This window comes from Bos mutus, chromosome 6 (assembly GCF_027580195.1).
Source record: "Bos mutus isolate GX-2022 chromosome 6, NWIPB_WYAK_1.1, whole genome shotgun sequence".
NCBI classification, from domain to species: domain Eukaryota; kingdom Metazoa; phylum Chordata; class Mammalia; order Artiodactyla; family Bovidae; genus Bos; species Bos mutus.
Genome location: NC_091622.1, coordinates 85805870 through 85827565, shown reverse-complemented (window position 1 = coordinate 85827565; position 21696 = coordinate 85805870). Strand labels below are relative to the sequence as shown.

The 21696-nt window shown below is 39.1% G+C and overlaps 1 protein-coding gene across 10 annotated transcripts in view; it reads right to left on the bottom strand.

Moving 5' to 3' along the window:
- The window catches only part of RUFY3 (RUN and FYVE domain containing 3), a 92777-nt gene that overhangs the window by 58236 nt on the left and 12845 nt on the right, over positions 1–21696 (bottom strand). The window contains exon 1 of one of the 10 annotated variants that reach the window (XM_005897050.3): positions 14013–15323. The exons of 6 other annotated variants lie outside the window; for them this stretch is intronic. In XM_005897050.3, coding sequence (XP_005897112.1) covers positions 14013–14190 — 178 coding nt within the window. In that variant the 5' untranslated portion in view covers positions 14191–15323. Of the gene's footprint in view, positions 1–14012; positions 15324–21696 lie in introns of those variants that run through there. 3 more of the 10 variants (XM_005897051.2, XM_070372489.1, XM_005897048.3) reach the window with 3 other exon arrangements.

Here is a 21696-nt window from a genome sequence, read left to right as displayed (position 1 = left end):
GTTACAGCCTAGTTTAGAGACAAGTTACACTGTCTCCTTGAGGCTAGGTGTGTTTTCTTTTTTCTTTTTATTTTATTGAGGGTATAACTGCTTTACAATGTTGTGTTAGTTTCTGCTATACGATGAAGTGAATCAGCTATATGCATACATCTACCCCCTCCCTCTTGGGTCTCCCTCCACCCCACTCAATTCAGGTCACCACAGAGCACTGAGCTCCCTGTGCTATACAAAAGGATTCCACTCATATATATGAGTCAATATATGTTTTTTTCTTTCTGACTTACTTCACTCTGTGTGACACACTCTTAAGTCCATCCAGGTCTCTACAAATGACCCAATATCGTTCCTTTTATGGGTGAGTAATATTCCATTGTGTGTGTATGTATATATACACACAGACATATATATATACACACACACAACATCTCCTTTATCCATTATCTGTTGATGGACATTTAAGGTGCTTCCATGGTGTCTTTGATTTAGAGTGTTACTTTTTGAAAGTTTATTACAGTTTCTTGAGGGGAAATCCTTCCTGAAACCCAATCACTGATCACAAATAACTCTTTGAAGTACTGTTGTGAACATAATTGTTACTTAAGAGTACCTGTACTTAGTGTATCATAGGTAATAAATGTCAACTTTACATTTACAAGAAACCAATGCATACCCTGTATTTTGATTTGGCTACAGACTGGAGTCCTCTAAGTATTTGCCATACTTATTTAAAGGAGATAGAGAAGACTGGATTGAAAAAAAACAAATTAATTATTAAACATAGAGAAATAACATAAGTCAATGTTAAGTAAACCAAGGACAAATTTAGCAACTGAGGCTCTGTTAAACTAACAGTAATTGGGTTGGTAACATAATAATAAATATTAGCAAAGGAGCTATCAAGCTAACTTATCAAGCTAACAAAAAAAAAAGCTAAGAGGTCCTGTTAGAATTAACCAGTAAGTTAGGCCAATGTCTATTTTATTTCCAAAGTATAGTTAAAAAAAAAAAAACAAAAAAAACTATTAGCAGGGAAATACAAACAATCCTGGAAAAAGTAAAATTAAGTTATTGTGATATTGTGATTTATAATAATAAATATCCTGGAACCAAATATTTGGTTTTAATTTCCAGTTCCTGACACAGGCTCCTGAAATCTTATAAACTCCTAAGTGATAAGAACACTAGAAACATCTTTTGTTCTAATGAGATTACTCTGGGGGTCTCTCAAATGGGAGTTGGTTCCCATAATTAATAGTTTGGAATTATCAGCACCCCACTCCCACTTCTCTGGAGAGACAAGAGGGGCTGAAAATGGAGTTAATAATGGGTCTTATCCATATGAGGAAGCCTCCTTAAAATCCCAATAGTATGGGGTTCGAAAACTTTCAGGTTGGTGAACATATTCATGAACCAGGAGGGTGACGTACATCAACTAGAAAGGGACAGAAGCTTCTGTGCTCTGGGCCTTCCAGACCTCACTCTACGTGTCTCTTCATCTGGCTGTACGTTTGTATCCTCCAACACATCCTTTCATAAACTGGCAACATAAGTAAAGGTTTCCCTGAGTTGTATGAGCTGTTTAGCAAATAACTGAATTCAAGAGAGAGAAGGTCATGGGAACCTCCGATTTGTAGCCCAGTCAGCTAGAAATGGTGGGTAACCTGGGGACCTGTCACTTGCAGCCAAAGTCTGTGTGTGGTGGGGGTCAGGGAGTAGGCTTGAGGATCTGAGCCCTTGACCTGTGGGATCTGATGCCATCTCCAGGGGAACGGAGTTAGAAATGAGTTAAACTGTGGGACACCCTGCCCTTGTTAAAGAATTGCTGCTATTGGAAAAAATCCCACACATTTGGTGATAAGAAGTGTCAGAAATGAAGAGTTTTTGTGGACCTCAACTGGGTAGCTGCTGTCCATAGAACAGGACACGGTGACATTCTCAGATAAGACAGAGTACATATCAGAAATATCCTAACTTTTACACCTCTAGAAGAAAGAAAAAAGAAGCCCCAGCAGCCTTTTTAACCCCAGAAAGTAAATGCTAGCAATCTTAGAGAAACACGGAATTTCTCAGTGTACAATCAGAAGTAAAACTCATCCTCTTCTGCATAGAACATTGTCACTAGCTTAAAGAAAACAGAAAAACAGATAAAATGTTATGTAGTTTACAGCTACTGAATCAACTATCCTAAAAAACCACACTGTTTCCTTGGAGAGTTGAGATTTTAATCAGTGTGAGAAACCACAACCAACTACAGCAGTCACAGACAAAAATGAGTTGCAAGGAGGTAGCCAATGGGAACATTCATGATACCATGGCATTAAAGTTTTGTAATGTTTATGGCAGCTTGGAAATGTGTATAAGAAATTAAAATACATTACTATTTGAGCCAGAAATTCCACTTCTAAAAATGAAAATTGTTCAAGTCAGAAACACAATGATATACCAAGAATGTTTGTGGTAGCCTAATTTACCTAAAATAACCTAAATGCTTGTAATAAGGGAATAAAGAATTTATGGCACATCCAAACAACTAAGGCATTAAAGGAGGTGGTACAGATTTGCATCTACTGATATAGTTGTAGGCAGGTCACACAACTCAGGTATACACACAACTTATAAGATTGTGTGAGTTTGTAAATGAACTCCATGTATATATACTGAAAAAGAGAATCTGGTTACTAAATCCTATTAGTGGTTATTGATAGGTACTAGAATTGTAGATGAATTCTGTTTTATATTTTTTACTTTTCTGTATTTTGTGACCTTTTAAATGTGAATATATTATTTTTTAACTAGAAAAATCAAGTTGTTTTCACTAAAATATTACATAGTAATACTAAATGTATTTTCTAGAAGAACCCCATTAATTTTAATACACTGATTTAATTTTAATTATGGGGGAAAATATTTACTTAAAGGCTATTTCACAATAAGTCTGTTTCACTGTCCCTCTACACAAGTATTTCTAAGCTCATCAGATTCTTCTATTTGTTCTCTGACAAAGTTCAAATAGGAAAAACTGCAAGGGAAATAATTTAATATTTACTTCCCTGTACTCAAGAGCACTTCATAGCAATCCAAGGGACTGGTGGGAGCTGGAACAATCACAATGGAAAATCGTGCCCCATTATACTCTCTACCTTCCCCAAAAGGGGCACAACCAAAAAACCCCAAATAATACAGAACCAGAGTGAAGAGGGGGCTTCCCTGGTGGCTCAGTTGTGAAGAATCTCCTGCCAAGGAGATGAGGGTTCAATCCCAGGGTTGGCAAGATCCCCTGGAGAAGGAAATGGCAACCCACTCTAGTATTCTTGCCTGGGAAATCCCATGGACAAAGGAGCCTGGCAGGCTACAATCCAAGGGGTCGCAAAAGAGTCAGATACTACTGAGCGACTAAACAAATAAAGAGCAGAGAATACTGTGGGTTCCCTCAAATGACAGCCATGCTCTCTTCCCAGTCAGGTCTCACAGGTGCCCAGGCCTGGGAATCCAAAAACTTGAATTCCTGAGCTCCATCACTGAGTACTAGTTACGTAATCTGGTATAGCATTTACCTCTGGAAAATGATACACAACGTCTGTGATTACCTTAAGACACAGGACGTTCTGGCACTGGAAGCTGATGAGCCACAGAAGAGTTATTAATGATGTGAACTACAAAGAAAGGCACACATTAAAAGCTCCATCCAAAAAAGGTCCAGAAGAAGCTCACCAACATAGAGCAAAGACAGTAGAAACGCACCGTGATTAATGACCGTGCACTAAAGCAGATGCCAGTGACAGGAGTAACAAGGAGCTGGGAAGAAACTGAAAGTAGACCTGAAGAAAGCTAATTTTAGGGAGAGCAGCTTAGAGGCAGCACGGAGCTGTTCCAGTGCTTCATTTGTGGATTGGGGTGCAAAGAGAACCCTGCTGATATTTCTTCCCGATTCAGGATTCTATAAAATCCCAGAGGCAAGTGGGTAAAACTTACCGTACAAGGGAGACAAGCCAGGCTATTTCCAGATCAGAGTAACAAGGAATGAACCTTGTCCAGAAAACTTTGCCTGGCAGGCTTCTGAGATGGCAATAGAATCTATAATCTATTCACTGTGAGAATTTCACAAAGACTGCCCTGTACATGCGTAATCACAACTCAGAGAACCTGACCATGTAAACTTGAGGCTAACCGGTTGGTAGCAACAAATGTTCCAGTACTCTCACTGAGAGCAGATTACAAAAGGAGGCGTGCCAAAGGAAAGAACAGTAACATGATTCTATAAAATAGACAATCCTACTCACTGCAGCCCTGAAATTAAAAGACGCTCCTTGCTCCTTGGAAGAAAAGCTATGACCAACCTAGACAGCGTATTAAAAAGCAGAGACATTACTTTGCCAACAAAGGTCTGTCTAGTTAAAGCTATGGTTTTTCCAGTAGTCATGTATGGATGTGAGAGCTGGGACTACAAAGAAAGCTGAGCGCTGAAGAATTGATGCTTTTGAACTGTAGCATTGGAGAAGACTCTTTAGAGTCCCTTGGACTGCAAGGAGATCAAGCCAGTCAATTCTAAAGGAAGTCCTGAATATTCTTTGGAGGGACTGATGCTGAAGCTGAAACTCCAATACTTTGGCCACCTGATGCGAAGAACTGGCTCATTGGAAAAGACCCTGATGCTGGGAAAAATTGAAGCGGGGAGAAAAAGGGGATGACAGAGGATGAGATGGTTGGATGGCATCATCGACTCAATGGAAATGAGTTTGACTAAGTTCTGGGAGTTGGTGATAGATAGGGAAGCCTGTCACCGCACTCCAGTATTCTTGCCTGGAAAATCCCATGGACGGAGGAGCCTGGTAGGCTGCAGTCCATGGGGTCACTAAGAATGGACACGACTGAGCAGCTTCACTTTCACTTTTCACTTTTCACTTTTGTGCATTGGAAAAGGAAATGGCAACCCACTCCAGTGTTCTTGCCTGGAGAATCCCAGGGTCGGGGGAGCCTGGTGGGCTGCCGTCCATGGAATCGCACAGAGTTAGACACAACTGAAGCCACTTAGCAGCAGCAGCAGCAGGGAAGCCTGGCATGCTGCAGTCCATGGGGTCACAAACAGTCGGACACGACTGAGCAACTGAACTGAACTGACCCACTCAGGTTTTATTTTCTGAGCACAGGATAGGCGTAAATTAAATGCTGTACTGAATGCACCCAAGTCTAGACACTGTGGGCCACACGTGCACTGTATGCAGCGTATAGTTAGCTTTGAAAACAAAGTATGCCAAAAAGTAATGTTTTTTGGCCTGTTACCTGGAAAAACTCAAAATGTCTAACTAGAAATATTAAAAAATTATACTGGACATTGGATCTAAAGCAGTAGTCCTGCTTTTAGAGCTATGGTTCCTGTTCATGGATGTGGGAAAGTCTGTCACGGAAGATACTTAACTCTGAGGTAGACAGATGGATGAGTACATCCATACATTAGAGCTTTCATAAAGCTTTTTTCTTTAAAGAGAAAACAACACAGTATCCTGATTATAGTAATATATCCTCTTATAGGATATTAGGGGGCAACAGGATGAGATGGTTGGATAGCATCATTGACTCAATGGACATGAGTTTGAGCAAGCTCTGGGAGATAGCGAAGGACAGGGAAGCCTGATGTGCGGAAGTCCATGGGGTCACAATGAGTCAGACACAACTAAGCGACTGAACAATAACAAGAATATTTGGAAGACATAAAGAAGTATGAAGAATATAAAAATCCTCTATTGTTCCACTCTCCAGAGAAGACCACTTTTTACATTTTTGGTACATTTCCTTTCACTTGGGTGTACATGTATCTATATTTAAATCAATTTGTGATCACACTGTATATGTGGCTTGGGAGACAGCTTTTAAAACCTTACTATACTTTAAACAATACCCTAGACCACTAAATATTCTTCCACAACATCATTATCAATGTTTGTGGTACTGATGCTCTACAATTTATTCAATAATTTTCCTGTTAGGTTTTTTAAGTTATACTTAAAGTTTTGCTACTATAAATCATAATACTGTGATGATTATACATAGTTGTATATTTTGCCCATATCTGATTATTTCATTGCAATAAATGTCTGGTATAACCATTGGAACTTAATTTTTGAGGCGCCTGATTCACACTGATAAAGCGATTTTCAAAAAAGCTGTGCCAATAAATATTCTACCTGAATTTTCCTATATTTTCATCAGCACTGAATAGTATTCACAGATATGTTCAACAAAAAATTATTTGTTATACTAAACTTCTATTTTCAAAATAAAATACAATGAGTCTGAATTATGAGCTAAGAGATATTTAAAAAAAAAATTTTAAATATCCAGAAACCATAGTTGTGTGTAATGGAAGGTAAGGTACTACAACAGTCTTTTCTTTTAAAAGTGATCATTTTCTGGGGATTATGGGGCATTTCTGTGTGTGTGCTCAGATGCTCAGTCATGTCTGACTCTTGGCAACCCCATGGATTGTAGCCTGCCAGGCTCCTCTGTCCCTGGGATTCTCTGAAAATTTTAGAGTGCGTTGCCATTTCCTCCTCCAGGGGATCTTCCCCATCCAAGGATGGACCCCGAGTCTGTTAGGTCTCCTGCATTGGCAGGTGGATTCTACCACTAGTACCATATGGGCATTGAGTTCACCTAAGTGTATTAGATGGCTACCATAAATAGTATATACAGTAATAGGAGGCCTTCTTAAGGGTACAAAAGAAAAGTTTTGCCCTAAAGAACTTTCTGTATAATTTTATAAAAGTATGAATCACATAGGCTAAAATAAATCATCAGAGAATGATTTCAAGTGTATTCAATCAAGTGATGGAGACAGAACCCAACGATTCAGGAGATGAAGGATACTGGACTTGTTAAAGAAGGTTCATGGATGAAGGGAGTCAGAGGTCCTTTCTGGTTTCTAATTTAATGTCAGTGAGAAGAATTTAAAGCAGAAATAGTATTAACAACAAGAATAACCATTTTTTCAGTGAAGTACAGAATCACAGCCTGGTTGAAATACGCAAGTATTGAAAAGGAGTTTGAAAAAACCTTTTGATAAGTAAAATTATCCAAAAGAAGGGCACGGGAATAGTTGACTAAAGAATAAGAATTCAACATAGTTATTGTTTCTGACAATCCATAATCACGAACATTACTGCTACCATAAATAGCTTTCCATGTCACCTTGCACCTTCATTTGAGAAACACTTAAAATTTGGCACATAAAGGAGCCACCTGCCCACCAGGTCAGTCTCAGCAGTGCATTATTTTTATTGTTTGACAGCATCTATACAATCATATAAATATTTTCACAGACTTTATAAAAATGGAAAGAGGAAAAAACAAAACAAAACAAGGGGATAAAATGCTAAGGTATCCAATTTAACTGATGGCAATTGCCAAGTATGCCCCAAATGGCATGCTTCTGGCCACATTTGGGTGCTCCCTGGACATAAGCTGGCCAATGCCATGTTCCACTGTGTATAAAACGGATAGAAATATGTCACCAGAGACTGGGAAGAAGACGTCCCTTACTATGTGTGGGTCTATTGCTGAACTTACACTCACTGAATTCTGGTATAGGAAAGTTGCATGTAGGTTGGATCCAGGCTGCCTGAATGACTCCTAGTTCCACCACTTACTACATCTCTGTCAATCTGTAAAATGGGGATGACAGTACCTAGGCTCAGCGGGTTTTTGTACATATTAAATGAGGTAATACATATATATATTACTTAGAGGAAACAGTTCCTGGCACAAAGTAGCTGCTCAATAAAAGACAGCATCTCTTCCTACACCACTGTCGCCATCACTTTTTCAAGAATATTCCTCATTCAATATAAAGACTGTCTGAAACAGACTCTTGTACAAGAATGAAAAGTTTATTTTCATGAAGACTTACTTGGCAATTCTATAAAGAATGAATCAGTATAATAGGAAGAGAAATGGCTTGGAGAAAAGCTGAAAATAGGTGTGGGAATCTGAATGTGACACAGTTAGATCCTGGTAGTTGTGGAAATGAAAAGGGAAGACAAAAGTAAGTCTTTGTGGTGGAAAAGAGCACCTGTCTCTCTTTTATGCCCTAACACATATGGTACTATTTGTTTAATCATAATAGAAAACTATGATAGCTGGATGCCTTAAATCCAGTTTATATAATTTCATATACACACACACACAAATGCAGAAAAGATAATTTATATATAGCCAAGTGATGCTTTGGATATCATTAACATATGTTTACTTATGAAAATAACTGAAGCCTTGATTTTTCATCAACTTCAGTTACAGTGGTTTCATTTAAGAATCTTTGAGCTTCACATGGTTTATAATTTTCTTAGTAGAAAATACATGTTCATCATAAAAAATATAAGGGAAGGTTCACACATAAATATGTGAAAATAGAAAGCCTTCTCACAAACTTGCATGTTACTGGTATTCAATATTAGGAGTAATGATTATTTTATTTTTCTGTTAATTGGGAGAAATTCTTATTTAAGTCTTATTCAAGAGGGCTATTAAAATTCACATATTATATGATGATTTAATATATACTTATTTTATTAAAGTATGGAAATAAACACACACACTAATGAACTTATTCACTATTAAAACACTTCAGATTTTACTGTTAAAAAATAACATTATACACAATCAGAAAAGAAGAAATATACTATTTCTTCACTAACCCTAACATTTTGTCCCTGGTAGAGCATGTAGTTTTATTAGTATTTTTTCTCAAAGAAGTGAAAACTTACTGGAAAGAAAATTTGGAGAGACTGAAAATCTTTCAGCTCTGGTATCCAGATCTCAGCAAATGCTGTCTCCTACCCATTCCCCACCCCTAATGTCCCTTGCCTCCAGTTTATAACCAGATTAACTCTTGCACATCCTTTAGGTCTTAGTTCAAACATGACTTACTTCAACTGGAAAATTTCCCTGGACCTTCCTAATAAAACATGTTTGGCTCTATACCATAGCACTCATGCATGGATGCTCAGGCATGTCCGACTCTTTGTGACCCTATGGACTGTAGCTCTTCCGTCTCCTCTGCCCAGGGAATTTTCCTGGCAAGAATACTGGAGTGGGTTGCCATTTCCTCATCCAGGGGATCTTCCCAGCCCAGGAATTAAATCCGCATTTCCTGTGTTGGCAGGCAGATTTTTTAGCGCTGAGCCACCTGGGAAGCCATTTTATCAATACTTGTTGAACTACCCCACCTCTTGCTTGTCAATAAGCTCAGAAAATACAGAGGAGCAGGCTTGGGCACTGTGCTATACCTCAGGACCTAGCATAGTGTGGAGCATAAATTATAGGTGGGACACTTAAGTGTGTGCTGAATGAAGGGCCGAGGGTCTGATCTTATGATTAAAATTATGCATGTTTTTCTAAACATTTATTTTCTTTGGGGGTTCTAATGGTTCCTAAGGTTTTTTCTTCCCCAGGAAAAATAAAGTACACATAAAAAATTTTATATATCAGTTTTTGGATCATCTTCCCAGGTTTAGAAGCCTGGCACTAGACTGTAGTAAGTTGATGCTATGAAGTTTCTTGGTCAACAGCCATTTGGCTTCCCCTGCCAAAATGCCCACTGGGTCATGCACTTTTTTCATTAAAACATATGCAGTTCCCAGGCAGAATGGGGTTTTACTCTTGTGCAATGATATTAATGAGTAAAAATACATTAGGAAATGTCAATGGAGTTATCTCAGAAGCAGACACTTTCAGCAGTCACCAAAAACAACCACTTTCTATTTCATCTTCCAGGGATTATTTTCCTTGCTTATTATATCAGCAGATTATTCCCTACTATATGGGAAAACCTGATATGAAATCTACACCCATACTGTCCCTTGGGAAGTATGGTCACTATGGATTAGAAGTCCATGTCCAGTTCCTATGAAACATGATTGTCCTTTAGCAACCAAGTAGTTCACACTTGTTTTACAGCAGCCTCTGACATTGTTGTTTCATCTTTTTTCCTTGACTGTGAATTCACTCAGGGCAAAGGCCATTATTTCTTAGTCTCTAGAACTGGATTTTGCATCAAGGGATGCTCAATAAATATTTCTGATCAACTGACAGACCAAACACACGTAGTACAGTAGTACAGGATCCTTACAAGTAGTACAGTACCGTTACTACAATCACAGATGTTACATACAAGCTAGCTCCTTATACATTACTGTGTAAGTGCCAGACACTCTAAATGCACACTAAAGCAATATGTGACTACCAGGGGAAAACTGGACACTTATGCAGTAACAGCGTGTCTGAAGTCAGTCATCACACACAGTTTTCTATAACCAAAGTTCTCTGTAACTTGAAAATCAAAGGCTTGACCAGAGGTTCTCTTCTTAATGTGTCTGCTGCTGTATCATTTCTTTGTAGTCTGCCTCTTACTATCTGTATTTGAAAAAGGTATTTTCTAAGTCAAAAAATAATTCAAATCTTAAGAGCTACCTTTGTAACCAAATGGCCTATTTTACTGTACTAAACTGATCTATTCACTTCTCAATGTCGGATTCCTCTTCTTTAAAAGAAAGTTAATGGGAAAACAAGTATTTCTTAATAACCGACTTTTGTTTTTAACCAATTATTTTCCTGTTTGCAAAGGCCCAAGAAAGGACAATGCTGAAATGTGAATTTAAGCTACTAACCACCTTTAGTCTGTCCAGCAAACAAGCTTAGACTTGTTTAAGCTTGTGGTAGTTTTAAGCTTGGAATAGTTTAAGCTTGGAATAGTCTAGCTTAGACTATTCCAAAAGGTTAAATACAAAAACAGAAACAAAACTAGAAATACATACTAAAAAGGCAAGAGATTTAACAATGGGGCTTACAACTGTTGAAGCTCAAACCATTGTTTCATGAATAACTATTACACAAATAACTAACATTTATAGGGTACAGAGGATGAGATGGCTGGATGGCATCACCAACTCGATGGATGTGAGTTTGAGTAAACTCCGGGAGTTGGTGATGGACAGGAAGGCCTGGCATGCTGCAATTCATGGGGTCGCAAAGAGTCGGACATGACTGAGCGACTGAACTGAACTGAACTTACATTAAATATCTTGCTTAATGCTCCTAACTTACTATCGTGACTACCATTCCTAACAACTTACTATAGTCCAGCCCAGAATCTCACTGTGTGCTGCTTGAAATGTCCCTTCCAGTCCCCACCCACAACAGTATCTGCCTGTGATCCTCTAGTTATCACACAAGGTGGAGCCTAGTCCAAGTGTCACTTCCTGGATGAAGCCTTTCCTGAACCTTCTTCTTGCAATCAAATATTTGGACATTTGTTCCAGGTTTTTACAAAAGTGTACTAAAAGAAATGAGAGATAGCTGATCTCCTTGACCACCAATAAGTACTAAACTAATGAAGTGAGTTTTTATTCCCATGTATTTAAGAATTAAGGTGGGCTGAAACTCTGGGTCTGGTCTACACTGTGGCCAGCAGAGTGAAGACAAGAGCTGTTTTCAGAAAACACAAGTTGGAAACCTCAAAGCTTCTACCAATGAGGCCACAATGAGATTATCGTCTTAAGAAGATACATGACGTTTTTGCCCGTTTTCTCTCATGGGAGTCGGGAGCCCCAACGCAGAATTTGTACAGTCAGATGTCCTTCCTTGTGTCTACGAATCAACTGGGAAGTGTTCTGTGAACACTCGCTGTGTCTGGGCACCGAGTGCTCCATTTTTTGTCAACACAGTAGGGTTCCTGTTATCACTGGTCCAGCAATCACCACTTAAAGGTTAATAGCTAAATTAAACTTAACAACTGTCTCTAGCATTAATATTAAGGCAGACATTTCTTGGGTTGAAGTCACTGTTTAGACATCCAGAGTTAGCCAGTAGAATAAAATCCCTGTCTTTTATTTACCTGGCTTCCTAGATCACTAAACCTATGGATGTTTTCTTGGGCCTGGACTTTCTTTTATTACTTCTAGGACTAATAATTTGAAATTGTTGCTTCATTTACCCAGCTGAAGGCAGAATTCCAAAATTCATTGCCAGCCTTTCTCTATTTTCCTCCACCTCTTCTCCAGCTGATTCTAAGGTGTTGGAAACTTTCTATTTGTCTGTTTCCCCTAACCCAAGGATGTGTCACTTGAGCTTAGGTTGCAGCCCTCATATGTTTCCATCACAGATTTCTCCATAGAGAATTCAAACAGCACCACTACAAATGCTTACGTGAACCAAGCAGCTCACTTTTGCTTACTCACAGGTATCTTGCTCAAAAAACAAATAGGTATGCAAACGATTGTTGCTGTTGTTCAGCCGCTAAGTAGAGTCCGACTCTTCCTGATCCACACAAGACTGTACCCCACCAGGCGCCTCTGTCTACGGGGTTTCCCAGGCAAGGATACAGGAGTGGGTTGCCATTTCCTTCTCCAGGGGATCTTCCCGACCCAAAGATTGAACCTGTGTCTCTTGCATTGGCAGGTGGATTCTTTACCACTGAGCCACCTGGGAAGCCCATTCAAATGATTAAATTTGTTCAAAATTAGAGACAATGACACACTACATTTTATAATTAAGGGAATATATGATACTGTGTGACTTTCAAAATAAGTATTTTAAAAACCAAATATGCAGACTGAGGCATCCGCTGAAAAGACTTCTTGGTAGCATTCTCAAAATGTACTTTTATTCCCTAAAGATTTTTAAAGCTCGAGAGGCTGTTCTAAACAGTACTGGCATTGTATGTGCCTCCAGCTGATGTCTCCTGACCGCCATGCAGCACATTCTGAAACTCAGAGCCAAAGGAAGCTGTCCAACAGACAAACCAATTGTTAAAGGGTGCAAAGGGCCTTAGAAACTACTTAAACATTGCCCTTAAAGACACACCCAAATGACTGCTTTGTGCTTCGATGTTAACCCTCTCTAAAAGCGGCTAACTGGGAAAATAAAATCCTTTTCAGAAACAAAGAGTGAAATCTGAGTCATGATAAGATTGCAATGCTTGGTCAAGGGCAAGGAATCACTTTTTCTAACCCAACTGCTAGGTGCAATTCACCTTGTGCCCTCTGTCCTGCAGTATGCCTAAACACTGGGCAGATTTTATGTAAAATTTATTCTCATATGTGAGCATTTCTTTCTTCATTATTTTAAGGGTAGAGAACAAACACTAGTTAAGAGGCCAGTACACAAAGGTACAAAACAATGTGATTCAAATTAATTTTCTTCCTTATGGTATTAAGTTCACAAAATTTAGGGGTAGAAGATAAAAGCCTCTCAGAATTTAGAAAAGGTTCTGGAAGAAAGTCACAAGTCAAGAGACTACAAAGGTCTCAAAGGGACTGAGAGTGGAGATTTCACATGGGTCAACAGTTACCACAAACAACTTATAAAAAGCAATGCCCAATCGGTTCCATAGGTAGGAATTACCTTATCAATCATGCTTAACCTTTTAAGGTACTATGCTTTTTTGAGACCATATTCATTAAATAAGCACTGAACGTAAAACTGCTTTCTCATCTAACCTTACAACCTATATTATCTTAAAGAAAGAATGTTTGACCATGTATTTTCTAGATACCACAGCCTGTTTAACATTATATCCTGATGATAGGATACCCTTCGTGAGTGCTTCAACTATATCACCTACGCTCCTATAATTAATTAGTCATGCAATTTTACCTTACTCTATTAAAAACAACTATAATTTCTATAATATGTTAGCATCTAATCAGAATTAACAGCTTTTCCATTGGTTGATTAAGGTCAGATGTGATAAGTGATCTCAAATGTTCTTTACAGCCTTCAAGACAAAGAACTCTAAGCAAGCACCAGCATCTTTTGAAAGGATACCTCAGAAGGCAGGGAAAAAATCTTTTCCCCCAGTAAAGTAGAGAAGGGGAGCTGGTGGTAGGTTTAAGGATGAAAGGTTTTCAGGGCCATTAGCTAGTTTAGAGTATGGGTTCTTCCTGCCTCTCCCTGACCCTCCCAGCCTGATTAACAATGAGGATGCTGGTGAGATACTGGAGGACGGGTTCTGACCATACCTTCATGGGTAGGCTCTGGGTCAGGTGTAAGTGAGATGTCATCCAGCTCTCGCAGGCAGAGCCATTCTCCATCCATAGACACTCGGAATTTGCAAAGGTAGATGGTCTCCATGGCAGCCTGTGTGATCTTGTCAGTGGTGGGGGTTGGCATGTCGGTTGGAGGCGTCAGAGCAGACATGATGACTCAGCTGGGACCACAACACACACACACACACACACACACCCCAAACAAAAATAAATAACCCCCAAATCCGAAGCTCTGAAACAAAGCTCTCAAGAAAAGAGGCAGGTGAGGGTTAAAAAAAAAAAAAAAAAAAAACGGAAAAATACCTATGCTTTAAGCACCAAGTGTTCAAGATAAATAATTCTATGCTATGTTTTCTCAGAGGCAGTTCCTACCACATAGCAAAATAAGATGATGCTTATCTTCTTCCAGCTTCTCTCCTATTATCTTCCCTTCCCTACCCCCTTCTTTTTCAGCTGAGGCAGAGGCTTGAAATCCTGCACAGCCGATGCTACCTTAGTTGGCTTTAAAAAAACTGGCCTCTGTATGAGTAAGTGAAAAATCCTCCTTCTTTTTACAGAAAAAAAAAAATACAAAAGAAAAAAATGAACAAGAAATAAACCAATATTTTCTGTTTAGCTTAAAAAAAAAAATCCTGAATTGCAGAAATCACTTCCAGGATCTGCTCAGAGGAGCCGGGATGCTGAGTTCTAATAGGATTGGTTGTGCGCAGTAAGCAGGGTGTTGACCAAAATGGCTGACTAATGAACTGAACTGAAAATTCAAGCTCATGTGACCAGCTGCTCTGAACGTAGGGCGAGCAATTCCCAGGATGCTTTATAGATGCTGCTGATGCAGGGAGAGCAATTAGGCTGCCTGCTCTCATCGTGCACAACCCACTTCCAGACTCTGCTAGTCAAACTGTGATCAGACATAACACAATGCACGTATTCTCATCAATTCCCCTTGCTGTAGGATAAAAGGGCTGGGAAACAGGAGGACAATTAATACTGGGTAACGCTGCACAGCAAAAATGGTAAAAGAGGTAGCTGGATTAATTTAACAAGCACATAATTCACTTCTTTTATCCTTATATACTTAGCTATCAAAATTCTTTGCTCTGCTAAAGGTGGTGTTTTAAGAAAAACTAAAGCAAATTTTTGATTTAAATACACTTTCAGGCATTCATAATTTCCTTCTCCAAAATACAAAGACTTAATTTTTCAGATTGGACAGAAGTGCAGGAAAAAATAAAACAACCTAGAAGTTAAATCCTTCCTGATTTATGGCAGTCCCTCCTTCACTTCTGACACTGCTGTATTCACCAAGTTTCTACATTAGCTTGTTTCTAATAAGAGGATAAAACTACGCTACATCTTAAAATTTCTCCCACCCTGGAACACCCTAAGTGCACATTATCATATTCTCTCTATTTTGCATATTTTATTTTTCTATCTTTTGGCCACACCACAAGGCATGTAGGGTCTTATTTCCCTGATCAGGGATTGATCTGTGCCCCATGCACTGGGAGTGTGGAGTTCTAACCACTGGACCACTAGGGAAGTCCTATCATATTATCTTAAACCAATCAACCAGTTTACCCCTCTACATATCTGTATTATCCAATGAGGCCTTTGTGCCTTGGAAGTGAAAACTCAGGTACTTGTTTTCTGAGCTACAAAAATAACAAAGAGATAAGGGATGACAGAGATTTTCTTTGAAAATGCTTTGGATGGTTGCAAACAATTTTTTTTTTCTTTTGCTGAAGGGTCTGGTTTTAAAGAGGAACATAAAACTTCAAGAAATATGTCCCAAGATGATTTATTCTATTTTAGGATTTCTTATGATTATTCTGTTCTAGGATTTCTTATGAGAGGGATATCTAACAACTGAAAGAAAAATTTCTTCTTGAGTATTATTAAAATGTCATAAATGTTACATATATATAAATAACTGAATCACTCTGTTGTATATCTGAAAGTAATACAACATTGCAATTCAACTATATTTCAACAACAACAAAAATTCTTTAAAAAGTAAATGAAAAGGAAAGCTGTATTGGAATAAAGTGTTTACAACAAATACAAAAAAATTTGTAAATGCCTCCACCCAAATTTGAGATTGCGCTCAAAGGAAAAAATACTAAGGACCAGATTCTGTAGGTAAACAGGCATTTTCACATTGTTAGAGGGAAGGCAAACTGGCAAAATGTAAGAATGCATATATGAATATACTTATTTATAATCAGGAAGAAAATCAGTAAGTTATAAGGAAAACAAAATATTCCAGGTAGGTTTATTCTTTTCTGTTTAAATCTCTTCCAACATTACCTCTATATTTGGACCAGACCTATTCCTTCATTCATTCAGTAAATATTCACTAAGAGTACTCCACATGCCAGGCACTCGGCATGGAGCAGTAAGATCAGAACACTTTTTTTTTTAAGATCACTTTTTCAAGGAAGCAAACTGCAGCCATGAAATTAAAAGACCCTTGCTCCTAGGAAAGGAAAGCTATGACAAATCTGTGAGAGTTAAAGTTGCATCCAACTCTGTATAGTCCATGGAATCCTCAGGCCAGAATACTGGAGTGGGTAGCTTTTCCCTTCTCCAGGGGATCCTCCCAGCATAGGGATCGAACCCAGGTCTCCCGCATTGCAGGCGGATACTTTACCAGCTGAGCCACAAGTGACAAATCTAGATAGCTTTTTAAAAAGCAGAGACATCACTTTGCTGACAAAAGTCCAGCTAGTCAAAGCTATGGTTTTTTCCAGGAGTCATGTATATCACATCTGTAGATGTGAGAGTTGAACCATAAAGAAGGCTGAGTACCAACAAATTGCGGTGCTGGGAGACTCTTAAGAGTCCCTTGGATTGTAAGGATATCAAACCAGTCAATTCAAAAAAATCAACCCTGAATATTCATTGCAAGGACTCATGTTGAAGCTGAAGCTCCAATACTTGGGCTACCTGATGCGAAGAGCCAACTCGTTGGGAAAGACCCTGATGCTGGGCAAGATTGAAGGCCAATGGAAAATCGGGCGGCTGAGGATGAGATGGTTAGATACTATTACTGACTCAATGGACATGAATTTCAGCAAACTCCAGGAGATAGTGGAAGACAGTGGAGTCTGGCATGCTGCAGTCCATGGGGTCCCAAAGAATTGGACACAATTTAGCGACTAAACTTAATTTCCAAATACAGAATATAAGCCTTCATTTAACACATTCACATCTGATTATAGCACAATTTCTTTCTAGCCAGACAAATTTCCATCTTTTTATATTAAAGCTTAAAGGGAGATAGTTTATAGTTTGAACTTTAAGCCATGCAACACTTTAAAACATAGTTAAGGAGTCATTAAAATCTTCAATCCAATCCCATTGCCAAGAGAGGCAATGCCAAAGAATGCTCAAACTACCACACAATTGCACTCATCTCACATGCTAGTAAAGTGATGCCCAAAATTCTACAAGCCAGGCTTCAGCAATATGTGAACCGTGAAGTTTCAGATGTTCAAACTGGTTTTAGAAAAGGCAGAGGAACCAGAGATCAAATTACCAACATCTGCTGGATCATCAAAAAAGCGAGAGAGTTCCAGAAAAACATCTATTTCTGCTTTATTGACTATGACAAAGCCTTTGACTGTGTGGATCATAAGAAACTGTGGAAAATTCTGAAAGAGATGGGAATACCAGCCCACATGACCTGCCTCTTGAGAAATGTGTATGCAGGTCAGTAAGCAAGGGTTAGAACTGGACATGGAACAACAGACTGGTTCCAAATAGGAAAAGGAGTTCGTCAAGGCTGTATATTGTCACCCTGTTTATTTAACTTATATGCAGAATACATCATGAGAAATGCTGGACTGGATGAAGCACAAGCTGGAATTAAGATTGCTGGGAGAAATCAGTAACCTCAGATATGCAGATGACACCACCTTTATGGCAGAAAGTGAAGAAGAACTAAAGAGCCTCTTGATGAAAGTGAAAGTGGAGACTTAAAAAGTTGGCTTAAAGCTCAACATTCAGAAAACAGATCATGGCATCTGGTCCCATCACTTCATGGCAAATAGATGGGGAAACAGTGGAAACAGTGGCTGACTTTATTTTTGGGGGCTCCAAAATCACTGTAGATGGTGACTGCAGCCACGAAATTAAAAGACGCTTACTCCTTGGAAGGAAAGTTATGACCAACCTAGACAGCATATTCAAAAGCAGAGACATTACTTTGTCAACAAAGGTCCCTCTAGTCAAGGCTATGGTTTTTCCAGTGGTCATGTATGGATGTGAGAGTTGGACTATAAAGAAAGATGAGAGCCAAAGAATTGGTGCTCTTGAGCTGTGGTGTTGGAGAAGACTCTTTTGAGTCCCTTGGACTGCAAGGAGATCCAACCAGTCCATCCCAAAGGAGATCAATCCTGGGTGTTCATTGGAAGGATTGATGCTGAAGCTGAAACTCCAATAATCTGGCCACCTAATGTGAAGAGCTGACTCATTTGAAAAGACCCTGATGCTGGGAAAGATTGAGGGCAGGAGGAGAAGGGGACTACAGAGATTGAGATGGATAGATGGCATCAAAATGGACATTAGTTTGGGTAAACTCTGGGAGTTGGTGATGGACACGGAGGCCTGGCGTGCTGCAGTTCATGGGGTCGCAAAGAGTTGGACACGACTGAGTGACTGAACTGAACTGAAAATCTTCAAAGTTACACTGAATAGTTCCTGGAACCACAATATCCAACATCCCTGGCTATCTGTACATATGACATCAAGATTCTAGGTCACTGATATATTCTTAAAACATAGAACAGTGATTATATAAATTAATCTGAATGCTCTGGGATTGCCTGTGTTGGGCTTCCCAGGTGGTATCAGCAGGTAAAAAAAAACCCATCTGCCAATGCAGGAGACCTAAGAGACATGGGTTCAATCCATGGGTGGGGAAGATCCCCTGGAGAAGGAAATGGTAACCCACTCCAGTATTCTTGCCTGGAGAGTCCCATGGACAGAGGAGCCTACAGTCCACAGGGTTGCACAAAGTCAGACATGACTGAGTGACTAAGCACAGTACACCAATATATGAATCCAGCAGGTCGCAAACAGTGATGGACAATCTTCCCATCAATCAAACAATAAAGCATTTATTTAACACTGAACAGGAGATTTGGACTCATTACAACATAGCAGCACAAAATGAACATCTATGTCAACAAGCAGAGTAACTTGGTTAACATTCCTTCCAAGGTCCTTCTCTTCAGGTGGAGGGCACAGCGAGCGAAGTCCAAAGCAACTAAAACTTTTGCCCAGGAGAGAAAAATGTGTACACACTGGTTACCATTGAGTTTCCCATATGTATCAGTTTGAGGAGGTGTTAACATTTATTTCAGAAATAAGAACTGTGGATGGGCAGGAAAACCTGTACTTCTACCAAGTTACACCTGTTTGCAGTAAACACTCTTGAGTCTTCAACATGACAGTTGCTCAGTGTTCATAAGCAATACATTTACTATGAAAACCAGCACAATTTATAGAGAACTATGCTCAGTCGCTCAGTTGTGTCAAACCCTTTGCGACCCCATGGACTGTAGCCTGCCAGGCCAGGCTCCCCTGTCCATGGGATTCTCCAGGTAAGAATACTGGAGTGGGTTTCCATTTCCTTCTCCAATAAATAAAAGTAATTTAAATTATTGCTTAGTCATGTTTTCACATTTGGGTCTTTATTATGTAAACATATTAGCTTAGAACATAAAGGCAATATTAAGTCATTGGCAAAACATACAAACTTTTAACTTTTTTCTCATAAACATACTACTTATAAGCTGTATTGGACTATTTTCTCACGTGAATGCACTTGTGAATAACAGCATATACTTGTAAAATAGTTGTGAGGGGCTGGGGTACAGTCTGTGGCCGTAAAACAGAATTAACAAGACTATGTAAAGTTTAAATTCAAGATAATGATCTGAATAATACCTATGTTCTAGCTGCTTACACAGCTCGAATTTTCCACATTATGATTGAAAGCAAATGAGATTCACTTTTCAAAGTTAGTAGTTACATTCCTTTAAAGTATATTTACTCAGCTCCTAAGACAAAGACTTATTTGTCATGCTCAGTGTCCCTGTTATACAATGTGGAAAAATTATCACTACTTAAGGAACTATCATTTATTGGATTTCTTTTTTCTGTTAGGTGCTTCATACATAAATATTATAGCAAGTCCTCACAAGACTCCTGCAAAGTAGATATTGATATTCCCTCTTTACATTCAAGGAAGCCAAGCAGAGCCACCTAACTGGTCCAAGATCACACAATTAACAAGTGGCTGATCTGCGATTTCCAGCTGCTTCTAGAATGCCCCTAAAGTCCATGTTTTCTTCTATACTTTGCAACTTCAGCACTTCACCCCAAGGATCACAGGGAAAATAAAAGTAAATAAAAGCAAAAACAAAGTAACACAGGCAAGGTACTTTTGAAATTTCCTAAACATCAATTTCAACAAAGTTACGATATGAAGAAGAAAAAAATGTTATCAGCTTTCATACTTTACACCTTAATGCTTCACAAACTATATATTCTATTTTGTCACCCTTATATAGCTAGTTCAGGTTCTTAACAAGTGGGCCTTTTTTCTATTCCTCTTTTTTTTTGGCCTTGGAGTGTGGCTTGTGAGATCTTATTTGAAGGATCAGGAATTGAACCCAGGTCCCAGCAGTGAATGTACCAAGCTCTAACCACTGGAGCACCACGAAATTCCCAAGTGGGCATTTTTTGAGAAGCTTCGAATCCAGTATGGATCTTTCTGCTTGTGCTGGCAAAGGGTCAACCGAATTCTTCCTGACTATCGAGAAGGATGTCGCTTGCTTACTGTACCACCTCTCTGAGAGCTGAAAAAACCACCTTGCCAAGTTTCTGCCACATTTACTTACTCAGGTGAACATGTTAAGAATACCTGATACATTCAGAAGTGTGAGAAGACAAATGAAGGGGGGAACTATTCTCTAAAATGACTCATTTCAGAACATCTTTAAACAAGAAACTTCAATGCGTAATTTTAAGTCTTAAAAAAAAAACACATTAATATCCATGAAACCATTGCTCAGCTGGAGAAATAGACCAGTGTCTGACATTTACACATGCCTTCTTTCTTCTGATAACTTCCCCAATTGCTCAGTTGTTAAAAGAATCCGTCTGCAATGCAGGAGACCCTGGTTCCCGCGGGAGAAAGAACAGGCTACCTACTCCAGTATTCTTGGGCTTCCCTTGTGGCTCAGCTGGTAAAGCATCTGCCTGCAATGACCTGGGTTTGACCCCTGGGTTGGGAAGATCCCCTGGAGAAGGGAAAGGCTATCCATTTCAGTATTCTGGCCTGGACACAAACTGAGCGACTTTCACTTCTCTTTTGAATTTCTGCCTCCCCTTTTGAGGCAACTACTTCTGAATTTTGTGTAAACCATTACCTTATTTTAAAACTATTCTTACAAATAATGGATGCCTAAACAATATCTTGGGGTTCCCAGGTAGCTCAAATGGTAAAGAATCTGCCTGCAATGTGGGAGACCTGGGTTTGATTCCTGGGTCAGGAAGATCCCCTGCAGAAGGGAATGGCTATCCACTCCAGTATTCTGGCCTGGAGAATTCCATGGACAGAGGAGCCTGGCAGGCTATATAGTCCATG